General features: G+C 39.6%; 1 protein-coding gene across 5 annotated transcripts in view; it reads left to right on the top strand.

Annotated features, from left to right (window-relative positions):
* Nucleotides 1–8786, top strand: part of SLC9B2 (solute carrier family 9 member B2) — a 48488-nt gene extending 39702 nt beyond the window's left edge. For 2 of the 5 annotated variants that reach the window (XM_037167915.2, XM_037167914.2), the window contains exons 10-11: nt 2914–3050; nt 6507–8786. In XM_037167915.2, the coding sequence (XP_037023810.2) occupies nt 2914–3050; nt 6507–6728 (359 nt within the window). In that variant the 3' untranslated portion in view covers nt 6729–8786. The remainder of the gene's footprint in view (nt 1–2913; nt 3051–6506) is intronic. The other 3 variants (XM_037167912.2, XM_037167911.2, XM_037167913.2) reach the window with 2 other exon arrangements.
* The last annotated feature ends 3438 nt before the right edge of the window (nt 8787–12224 follow it).

Raw genomic sequence — 12224 nt, 5'->3', positions numbered from 1 at the left:
TCCTATGTTCTCTACATGCCCTCCTTTTTTTCACATCACAATCATCACCGTCTATCCAAGGGTCTGATCCCCTGTCACTTCCTGCTGCATCTCACGCATAGATACCTCTCATACATCTTTAAATACACTTGTCACCTACATGCTTTTCTCCTCTTCAGAATTTAAACAGAGTCTAATCTCTCTTATCTTAAAATAATATTCTTCCATTCTAATACATGCTGTGACATGGATGCACCTGGAGGACACTACTAAGTGAAATCTGCCAGCCACAAAAAGATGAACACTGCTACGATTTTCCTTATCTGATACATCCAGAGTAGTCAAATTCATAAAGACAGAAAGTAAATCGTGGTTGCCAGGGCTTTGAGGGAGGTAGAAATGGAGAGTTCTTGTTTAATGGGTACAGAGTTTGTTTTGCAAGATGAAAAGATCCTAGTGATTCGTTGCACAAAAATGTGAATGTTTACCTTAATACTACTTAGCTCTACACTTAAAAATGTGTTAAAATGGTAAATTTTATGCATATTTTAACACAATTAAAATTATTTCTCCATTTCACTTCTCTCCTCACCTACTAATCTGCCTCTCTCCTCTTTTCATACTTTTCCAAAGAGGTAAGTAACCATATCTTCTTTTTCCATTTTCGCTTATTCTTTTATTCAACACATTTCGGCCCAGCTCCTGCCCCATGACACCACCAATCCCGCTCCAATCAAGGTTCTATTGCTGAGTTCACTGAATACCTATTGGTCTTTATTTTATGTGAGCTCTGAGCAGCATTTAGAAAACCTTTAAAACACTCTCTACATTGAATTCTGAATCTTTCTCTTTCCCAGAGCTTGCTGAGTCCTTCTTTACACTCACATACATTGGCTTAAATGCTGCTCTTCATCTAAGTTTTTTCTAAAGCTTGTATGCTACTTACTTGTCTTTATAACATCTCTGAGCTCATCTACACTCAGTGTCTTTGATTATGAACTACTATATGCTTCCAAAACTCTTCTCTCTCAATCAATATACAGGGTGGGACAAAAGTAGGTCTATAGTTGTTTGTATGGAAAATAATTGTTATTAAAACAATTAATAAATAATAATACAAGAATAAACTCTGTGGTACAGACTCACAACTGTCAACCTGCCTTTGCCCCACCCTGCATGCCATTGGAACCTGGACATCACCACTTATGTAAGTCCTACAGAATTTCAGACTCATTGTGTGTGAAACTTTCTCGTCATCCTCTCCTAAAACTTTTCATGTTCCCTCCTGGGAATGAGATCATCTTTTGTATCATGGATTTTAGGCCATGAATACTTCTGAAAATTTACCAACCAGGGAGAGATGCCCTTAATCGAAGAGCCACATAGCTTTTCTATAAAGAAAACATATTGCAGGTTCATGATAGATCCCCAGGCAATGTCTGTCCGGGATTCACAGTCTTTTGACCATGAGAAAGTTATTTATCCTTTCTGAATTTCAGTTTTTTCAACTGTAAAATGAGAAAAATTACCCCACAGGTTGTCAAGATTAAGTAAAGCAATTCACTTAAGGCTTAATACAGAATGTGGCACAGAGTAAACACCTAACAAATGTTACTTTTTTGAAAAGTCACCCTATTTTTTACCAGGCACCTTAGTTAGCTGTGTGTCTCTCAGGTCTAGCAGCCTGCAGCACCCCTTGTCACAATCCCTTATTTTGCAAATCAGGGTGAACTTATCTTTATCAGCAAAGGATTCTAAAGAACTGAGTGAGGCACTGTGTATGTGAACCAGGGCTAACAGGCAGTCAGTGTAAACACCAGCGTGGTAAAACAGTGGTTCACTGACAGTGTCTATTTTGATTGGTCATTGCCCAGCTAGCTCTGTTCTGATTGGCTGCTTGCCTCCATACTGGCAGGTAAATATTTTGGACATCACCTGTGGTCTTAGACTCTAGATTTCTCACCCATTTTGATGAAAATACTGACTTTTCCCTCTTCTTACTCTCTTACCAATGTTTTACTTCACTTACTTTAAAGTCTATTAAGTACTTATGTTTCTGTCTTCTTCTGACTTTGAAGTTTATAGAAGTAAAGTCTGTATTTTGAACACCAGTACCTAGTCCAAATAATCTTATGCATTGTTATCACTTAATAAATTCTTGTTGAATAAACACATGGAAAAAAGTATGCTTTTCACTTTAAAGCATAAGAGAAATAACATTTAAATCTCCTTTGTAGAAATTAAACGTTTAATCAATTTTTCACTTTATTCTAAGGAAAATACTTTCTTTTAAATAAATAGCCTGATTGATCCTAGTACAGGGGTTGACAAAATAGGTTTACTGTTGTAATGCAAATAAATAATACAATAATTGATAAATATTAATGAACTGTGCACCTGAAATCTGTATAATTTTGTTAACCAGTGTCACCCCAATTAATTCAACTTAAAAAAGGCATGGTAAATGATCTGCCACCTTATGTAACAGAGTTCCACACTGCAACGCAAAGTGACCAAAAGTCCAACCATGTGTAGAGGAGGAATGTTTCATGACATTGTAAGAAGCTTTTGTGAGCTGTGTTGTTAAGAGAAACACCAGCATACTTATCAACCAACACATTCATTAGTCATCTGGTCTAAGTGTTACGTGCAACAGTAAAGTGTATATGCCCCTCCCCCAACACACCAATAATTAATAAATACTAAAGCAATAAAATGTGTTTCATGTACTCACAACTGTAAACCTACTTTTGCCAGTTGCTGTATTGATGTTTTGACAAATTATGCCTAACCATTTTTAGCTTTTAATTTTTTTAATAGATTTAGATTATTTCTGTTGATAGTATTTTTGATAGTATTTTGAATCAATAACTACGAGATTCAATTTCTCTTTCAGTATTTTATTATGTCTAAAAAATGAGTATTTCTTAACAGGCCTTTGTGTTGCCACCCTGGGCATTGCAGTTTTGATACGAATTTTGACTACATTTCTGATGGTGTGTTTTGCTGGTTTCAACATAAAGGAAAAGATCTTCATCTCTTTTGCGTGGCTTCCGAAGGCCACAGTCCAGGTAATGATGGACAGGATGGCTCAGCCTTTTAACTCCTATTTCTATTTGATACCTTGAAACTTTGAATAAGAGGGCTTATTCAAATTTGGTGAAACTAAGTAATTGAAGTTTGATCTGTGAAAAGAGTTTGTACTAATCTGCTCTTTAAAAGTTTTATTTTTGGTATATTGATTCCTTAAATACGACAGCTCATTTAAATGTATTCAGATTGCCAAGGTAGATCAAAAATTCCAATAAGTCTCTACCCTACTGCAAATCATAGCAGGAGGAGGAAAGAGTTCGAATTGTTATCAGTCAGAGCTCTCTAAATCCCCCAGAGAAATAGCTGTGAATTCTTTTCACCTCATTATCTTCCAAGAAGAGAGAGAAACAAATAGTGTGGCTCATCTTAGTATTCAGAAATACTTCAGTGTCAATATGGTTCTTGATTGGTTATGCTTGATCACAGTCTTTATATTAAAAGGTAGAAACATTTATTGACAATTCAGAAAATACATTACTGATTCCCTAGATCATTAATTGATTTAAAAATTTTCAAACTAGCTGAACTGTCATCCACAGTTCTCACCATGTAACCCAGAATTCGTGCACTGTAATGAACAAGGCACTGACTGATAGGTGCTTGAAATTACTGACCATAAATTTGGTAGAATGCCTATAACTGCTCATTAAATTAGCACTGTTTAGAGTGTGATTCATTGCCAATGTAATATATTCCTGATTGTATTGCATATTTTCTAGAGTAATTATAGCAAATTAGATTTAACTCTTCCATCCCTGATTGTATTGCAGTTATTTAAATATGCAAATTTCATGAAATGAAAATCAAATGTTCTTAATTTAAGAAGCTTTGGAGGATGTATATGCTCTGTAATTATATGCCAGATTTTGTGTGGCTGTGGGCTTGAACATTATTTCAGAGAAGGGGTTTTTTTCCATCACACTTTCAAAGATGCCTGAGACATAATGACTAAGAATACTGTAAGATTAATATAGTATAACAGGGGGAAGAATTTCTCCCTCACAGTATCTTCAGCTTTCATCCTACACCTGGTAACTTTAGTAGGTGAATATTAAAAGAATTATTCTAGTAACTTTGAAATATTAAAAGTATTGCTCTAGTAGATTTTATATGAAAGATTTATTTCTAACCATTAAAATTTGGAAGATGGCATCTTCCTGTTTCAAAGCAAATTTTAAAATAGAGACAAATTATGGAGAATGTATTGAAGAATGTATGTTCTGTGAAACAAGTATTGCATAGAATTTTCTTTCTTCTCCTTTTGTCACAGTACAAGAAACAAGACTTCTTATATTTTTTTCTATATTAGTTGTTTTCAAACATTTTTGTTTCTGTGACACTATAAAAATACTCTTAAAATCAGAACTCAGCATACATACAAACCCCCAAATATATATACACACACACAAAACAAAGAACTAAAAGAGAAATAGACACCTGACCCCTGAACACTGCAGGAGTTAGGGATGCTGACCTCCACACAGTTGAAAATCTGTATACAGCTTTAGACTGCCCCCAGACTCAGGCATCCCTCTGTATCAGTGGGGGATTGGTTCCAGGACCCACTTGTGGATACCCAAATCTGAGGATGCTCAAGGCCCTTCTATAAAGTGGTGTAGGACAATGCATACATTCAGCCCTCTGCGCACACAGATTCCGAGTCACAGGTGGAAAATGCTGTTTTCACTCTACTGTTGGTTGACTCCACAGCTGCAAAACCTAGAGATAGGGAGGGTCTACTGCATATCTATTCAAAACAAAATCATGTATAAGTGGACCTTCACAGTTCAAGCTCATGTTGCTTAAGGGTCAAATATATGTGATAATATGTACAATTCCTTCCAAGAATTTGTGAAATGTTCAGTTAGTTAAGGTACCAGGTAACCTACAACAACAAAGAAACCTAAGCACAGGGACTAAATTAGACAGCCTTCTCCTTTCTCACCAGCAGTCCGCCAGGGGCGTTCCAGAGCTGGCAGGGTGGCCGCTGTGCTCAGTCAGTATGTGCACACTGATATCTGCTCCTCTGTGTCACTGTCCCAGAGGCGAATGTGTTCTGTGGAATAAGAGAATTACCAAAGCAACTAATATGTTATCTTCCCATGTGTGCTAATATTGTATTTTTCCTCTAAAAGAATATGAGAATTTTCATAAGATTTCCCAGTAGGTAAACTTTAAATGAAACATTTCACCAACTCCTAAGGCAAAGAGTAAACCAAATACTTGCTGAGATTAACTTCAGGGTTTTTTTTAAAATTTACTTAATTGTTGTTCAAGTACAGTTTTCTGTCTTTAACTCCCATCCCAGCCCCCTCCATTGCTCCCCACCTCCCTCCTATTTCCACCCCCCTTAGTTGTTGTCCATGTGTCCTTTATACTTGTTCCTGTAAACCCTTCCCCTTTTCCCCTGAAATTCCCTCCCCTCTCCCCTCCGGTCACTGTCTCAGTGTCTTTGGTTATATATTGCTTGCTTGTTTGTTTTATTTTAACTTCAGGTTTTGAAGGTTCTTACCACTTTCAAGTTCCATGATGTTTAAAAATTAGCAATACATTTTCTTTCTTTTATTTAAAAGTGTATTTTCTGCCCTGGCTGGTGTAGCTCAGTGGATTGAGTGCAGGCCTGTGAACCACATGATCGTGGTTCAATTCCCAGTCAGGGCACATGCCTGGGTTGCAGGCCAGTTCCCAGCAGGGGACTCATGAGAGACAACCATACATTGATATTTCTCTCCTCTCCTTTTCCTCCCCTCTAAAGATAAATAAATAAAAGTGTATCTTGTTCCAGTAAGTATCACTGCATTTCTCATCGTTTTTCTCTTTTTTTAAAGATTGTATTTATTTATTTTTAGAGAGAGGGGAAGGAAGGGAGAAAGAAAGAAAGGGAGAGAAGCATTAACATGGGAGAGAGAAACAGTGACCAATGCCTTTCAGACACTCCTGACCAAGAACTAAACCTGCACCCAGGGCACGTGCACTGACCAGGAAGCAAAACAGCAACCCTTTGGTGCACAGGATGATGCTCCAACCAACTGAGCCACACCGGCCAGGGCTCATCTTGTTCTTTCTTAAGTCCAAATTCTTCAACATGGAAGAATGAGATGACTGGTAACTTCCATCTTTATTCAGGAGAAATTTAGTATATGGAATCATGTTGTAGTTAATTCATATCACGAGTCTGTGTTTTGAAATATATTTGCCTGGTATTTTTGTAACCTTATTTTATGCAAATAGGTACACATGAATCATCATTTTTCCCCATGGAAGGTCAGGGAAAGGTTCCAAACAATCAGAACCAACTTCAGTGTACTTTGAAAGAAGACTAATAGAACTTTCTTGATTGAAAAAAGACTAAGCAATTTGATTTAAAAATAATTCCCCTTATAGCTATGTGCTTATTGTATCATGTTTCCAAATTTACCTTTAAACTCTTATAGGCTGCAATAGGATCTGTCGCTTTGGACACAGCAAGATCACACGGAGACAAACAGTTAGAAGAATATGGAATGGATGTGTTGACAGTGGCATTTCTAAGCATCCTCATCACGGCCCCAATTGGAAGTATACTGATCGGTTTGCTTGGCTTCAGGCTTCTCCAGAAAGCTGAATATGACAATGAAGATGAAGAAGTTCAAGGGGAGATTTCTGTGAGACTTTAGAGGTGAAAAGAAAGAATGCTGAATATAATGATTACAAAGCTGCTAACAGCGGCTACTTTTGGCAACTAGCAGAGACTACTTTTATCAAAATGGATAGTGAAATACATAATGTTCAGTCTTAAAATGTAATAAAACCAAAAGTGTGGCTATTCCTTTAAACGGCATTTTTAGCCATTATCCTTTATATGTAGGAGGTGATGTTCTTCATCTTCAACCTGACTGCTCTACCTTCTTTTTTTTTCAAACACCCCTTCATCATACATCTTAATTTGCATAGGGACATATACACTTTAATGTACTATCACAATTGTAAAAGCACATGAGAAAGACTAGGTTCAGAATCCTGTTCTGCTAGCCAACAGCTTTCTCTGATTTAACTGTTACAGCTTCATGACTTATGGTTGCCTAGCCTCTCATGTGTTGAGTTGGCTCCTCTTTTTTTGGCTTCCGTGTGTGTGTGTGTGTGTGTGTGTGTGTGTGTGTGTGTGTGTTTGTTTGTTTTTAATACCATAATCCAGTGCATCATTGGTTTCTACCCTCACTTTCACTAATATGTCTCACCTCCATTTCTACTCCTCTTATTATGTCTGATTGGTCCCACCAAAGTGTTAAAGTGTACAAAGTATCTTCACTGGTTCTTCCTCTTGCAACTATCTAGAATCTAAATGTTAACCTGATTCAGAGCATCAGTCAGGCCAACCAAATTTACTCAACCCCAACCACAGATGTAAACAATTACTCTTACATTCAGGTCCCTGAAGAGGAGTGTATGTACCCTACATATACTTCTGCCAGAGCACTCATAACCTCTTTTTGTTATTTGTTTTTACGTGTTTGTCTCCTATTAAATCAGTCAGTTACAGGTGGAAGCACTGTCTGGGTCATCTGTGAGTCCTCGGCATTTTGCATGGGGCATGGAAGATAGTAGGCATTTAACAAACATTTATTGACCTAATCAATGAGGGGATCTTCTTCCACTGTAGAAAACTACCTGGCGCATAACAGTTCAGACCTTAGTCTGATTAGTCTGACTTAGTCACCTCAGGCTGTCTAACAAAATACCATAGACTGAGTAGCTTAATAAGCAGATGAGTATTTTCTCACAGTTCTGAAAGCTGAAAGACTAACTCGAGGGTGCTGATGAGAGCTGTCCTCCCGGCTTGCCCATGGCCTCCTTCTAACTGTGTTCTCACAGGGTGAGGCAAGAGGTGGGGATGGAGGACAGTGCGCAAGTTCTCTTGTGTCTCATCTTATAAGAGTCCTCATCCCATCATCAGGGCCCTACCCTTCTGATCTCATCTAAACCTAATTATCTCCCAAAGCCCCCAGCTTCTTAAAATACTATTGCATTGGACATTAGGGCTTCAAAATATGAATTAGCAAGGGGGTGGGGAAATGAGGAGGACACAGTTCAGTCCAGAGCAGGATGTCATACTTCCAAGGATGGTGCTAAGCAAATGCTGAAAATTCTTGTTCTTCAATGCCCTTTTAATTCCTACGACCAGTGCCATTCATAGCCCCTGTGAGAAGTTTTTTTTTCTTTCCCTTAGATAGACTGATTAAGTTTCAGATCTCTAAGTGATTTTCACATTTCAGTATTTTCTCTTTAGTATTAATGCCAAATAACCTTGACTGGACTTGGGTGCCCTCAAAATTTCCTGAGCCCATCATTTGCATTTGCAAACAATCTCATCCATTACAGTCTTTAAAAACAGTATTGATTTTTTTCTGATTATGAAATAATATATTTTAATTACAGAAAATTTAGAATACAGAAAAGTGCAAGGAAGAAAACAAACTACTCTTAATGTAAACACCCATTTTATTATGAATCTTTTCAATTTTACTCTTGCATTTCTGAGGGATATCTTATTTCAGAATGATATATCCTCTACTGAATTAGTTGGGTGAAAGTTAACATAAATACATACATTTGAGTTCTGTGAAGATATAAAGATTCAAGAATTTTTGTTTTATATAATGAATGTTAAGCCTTCCCAAAATTATTTATTCACATGGTAACGTTCAAATATTCATTTTGCAATGAATAAAACAAAAATTCCTGCCATAATGGAGCTTATGTTTTAAAATCCATTCATTCACTCATTCAAGTACATTTACAGCGTATCTGCTATGTGCCAGGCCTTATGCTGGATACTGGGGAATACAGTGATGAACGAGATATTCAAGGGTTCTGTTTTTAATACTACTTGAGTTCTAATGGGTGGTTGACACTGCAGAATACAAATGTGAATAAGACAGGAGACTTGCCTTTAAAAATCTTACAAGGAAAAAAAATATGTACAAATATTTGTGATCCAAATTAGTGATTCACGCGTGTTCTCAAGGATCCAATATGGTGGTAGAGCAGGTGGGTGTTACACTAACCTCCTCCCAGGATAAAACTAGAATTTAAAATATAGAGCAATCAACCATAATAACCATCTGGAGAAAAGTCTTAAAACCAAGGATGTAGAGAAGAAGCCACATCAAGACTAGTAGGAAGGGAGAGACTCAAAAAATGCTGGCCCCACTCCCATGGGCAGCAGCTGAGATTCCAGAGGGATGTCTAAGCTGTGGAGGTTCCCCCTGAGAAGCCCCCAAGCTGGGCACCACAGCTCAGAGCACTGGGCCAGGAAGAGGTGCCCACATAACATCTCCCTGCGAAAATCAGCAGGGTCTGTCCACCAGGGAGAGATGAGAGTCTGCTAGAGACACTGGTGTATTTTTAAAGGGCCAACACACAAAATCTCATTTGCCGCCTCTCACCCTGGTTTCTGAAAGAGAGAGGGCACAACAGACCAGGATCCTACTAGGAGAAACTGGGGTTTGTGGCTCTGGGGAAAGAGTTAAGAGGACAGCAGCCAGGACCCCTGTGCTGAGTCACCCACCCACATTGCAGGTGCGGTCATGCTTGGGTGAAGCACTCCCCTCCGCATGGCATCAGCCCCACCCTCTGGACTTCATGCTGCCCAGCCCTGTGGAGCTCTACCCAGCTGAGGAATTAGCTGCCTGGGCCAAGGTGTGCATGTGGCAGTCCTGGCAGATCCGGGGGGTGTCAGCAACTGAATTGTGTAGCTTTGGGGTGGAGCCATTCCACCCACCTTTCTAGGAAACTGAGTAGTTCCCCCTCCTCACAGGGGATCCCCTAGCCCCACTCTGCAGGATCTCAGCAGCCCCACCCTCCTAACTCTTTCTGACTCCACCCTGTGGAGGCCTGGGTAGAATCTAAGACAGACTGTGTCTATGGCTCTGTGGCAGGAGCCACTCCCCCCAACATCTCCCAACTTTGATGAGTTCCTCTCCATCTCCCAACTCCTGGTAATCCCACAGTGCTGACATTGGGCTCTTGGCAGACACTTACTTGTCCGGCTCTAGGACGAGGAAAATTTTTTCGTTGCACACCCTACTTGTGCAGAGCCCTATCTCCAAATGGCCAAACCTGGGTCTGTTTGGGCCTGATAAACTCCGCTGGCCTCACCCTGATGACTCCCTGAGACCCCACCCACCACAGAGGTGTGTAAACATACTGCTCCTGACACCTAGACTTGGCATGCCCTGGAACTTTTGCTGAGTGGTCTCAGACCCAGTGCTGGCACAGAGTTTGAACCTGTATCATTCTGATGAACACCACTCACCCCTACCTGGTGACTCACTGAGAACGTACCCAATGCAACACGAGTGCTTCCAGAGGCTTTTTCAGTGACTGAGCCTAACAGACAACTGGCAAGCGGAGACAGATGGCAGATCTTGGGGTTCCTTGGGACTTTTGCTGATCTGTCTGTCCTCAGGCCCATTGATAATAAAAACCAGCCTTGGTGCACAGCTTTATCCTTCCCACACACAACCAGGCCTAGGAGAGGAAGCCACAAACTGTAGATTGTTTTGTAGCTCTGATCATGGTGCTCAGGGCCAGTCATAGGCAGTGTCCGATATTGGCCTACACCAGTGTCCCCACAAAGAGGCTCTGGAACAGTACACCTAGTGGCCAGCTCAGACAACATCAAAGCCCGATCCATTTAGTTCCATAAGTGGCATATCCAAAGAGAGATCCCACAAGGCACCAGTGCCTGCAAGGCAAATTCTGCTCCATTTGGTCAGCACCATAACAGCAGTTGCACACTGTGGTTGGGGTTGATCCTCGTAGTCAGTTAGCCGGAGGGCTGATACCATGCACAAATGGGCCAATAGCAATCAAGACTCAGCTACAAGAGGGCCAACATAACCCACACAAGGGACATTCTTGGAGCACCTGGCTCAGGTGATCAAGGAGACTGCACCGTTGGGTCCCACAGGACACTTACTACATAAGGACACCCTACCAAAATGGGGAGTCATAGTAGATCTATCTAATACATAGAAAACAAAAACAAAGAGGCAGCCAAAATGGAGATACAAAAATGAAGAAGAAAACCAGGAGAAATCTCCATAAAAAGAGCTAAATGAAATGGAGACAAACAATTTACCAGATATAGAATTCAAAGGGTTATTATAAGGATGCTCAAGGTACTTAATGAGAACTTCAACAAAAACAAGGCAAACATAAAAAAAAAAAGAACATACAAATCATCAAAAAGAACCAGTCAGAAATAAAAAATATAATACCTGAAACGAAAAATACACTAGAAGGAATAAATAGTAGTTTGGATGAAGCAGAGAATAGAATAAGCAATTTGGAAGACAATGTAGCAGAAAATAGAGCAACAAAAAATGTTTAATGAGGATAGTTAATAGATTTTTGAGACAACATGAAGTGTAACAACCTTCACATGATAGGTGTATGAGAAGGAGGAGAGAGAGAGTAAGGAATTGAGAACCTATTTGAAGAAATAATAAAAACTTCCTTCACCTAATGAAGGAAAAACACACACAAGACCAGAAACCTCAGAGAGTCACAAACAAGAAGGACCCAAAGGGACCCACACGCCAAGACCCATCATAACTAAAATGGCAGTTTAAAGAGAGAGAATCTTAAAAGCAGCAAGGAAAAGACAGTACCTACAAGGGAGCTCCTATAAGACTGTCAGCTGATTTCTCAACAAAAAACATTTCAAGCCAGAAAATAATGCCATAAAATATTCAAAGTGATGACAAGCAAGGACCTACAATCAAGACTGCTTTATCCAGCTAAAGGAATTTGTTATCACCAAACCATCAATACAAGACACATTAGAGGGCCTTCCAGAAGAAGGAGGAGGAAGAGGAAGAGGAGAAACAAATATAGTTAAAAGAATAAAGTGGCAATAAATATGTACCCATCAACAATCACTTTAAATGTAAATGGCTTAAATGCTCCAATCAGAAGACATAGTGACCCTGGCCAGGTTACTCAGTTGGTTGAAGTGTCATCCCATGCACCACAAAAGGCTGTATCTGGGGCAAGGAGCAGTGCCCTGGAGGCATCAGACTCCCCTCCAGACCCTCCTTCTCAGCTCTACCCTCTGTCTCTCCTCCCATGATGCTTGGGAACTTTGCTGCTTTTCCTTTTGCTACCAT

Source organism: Artibeus jamaicensis, unplaced genomic scaffold, assembly GCF_021234435.1.
Source record: "Artibeus jamaicensis isolate MK-2021 breed Jamaican fruit bat unplaced genomic scaffold, CSHL_Jam_final contig_452, whole genome shotgun sequence".
Classification (NCBI taxonomy): Eukaryota; Metazoa; Chordata; class Mammalia; order Chiroptera; family Phyllostomidae; genus Artibeus; species Artibeus jamaicensis.
This window is presented reverse-complemented; position numbering and strand designations above follow the sequence as displayed.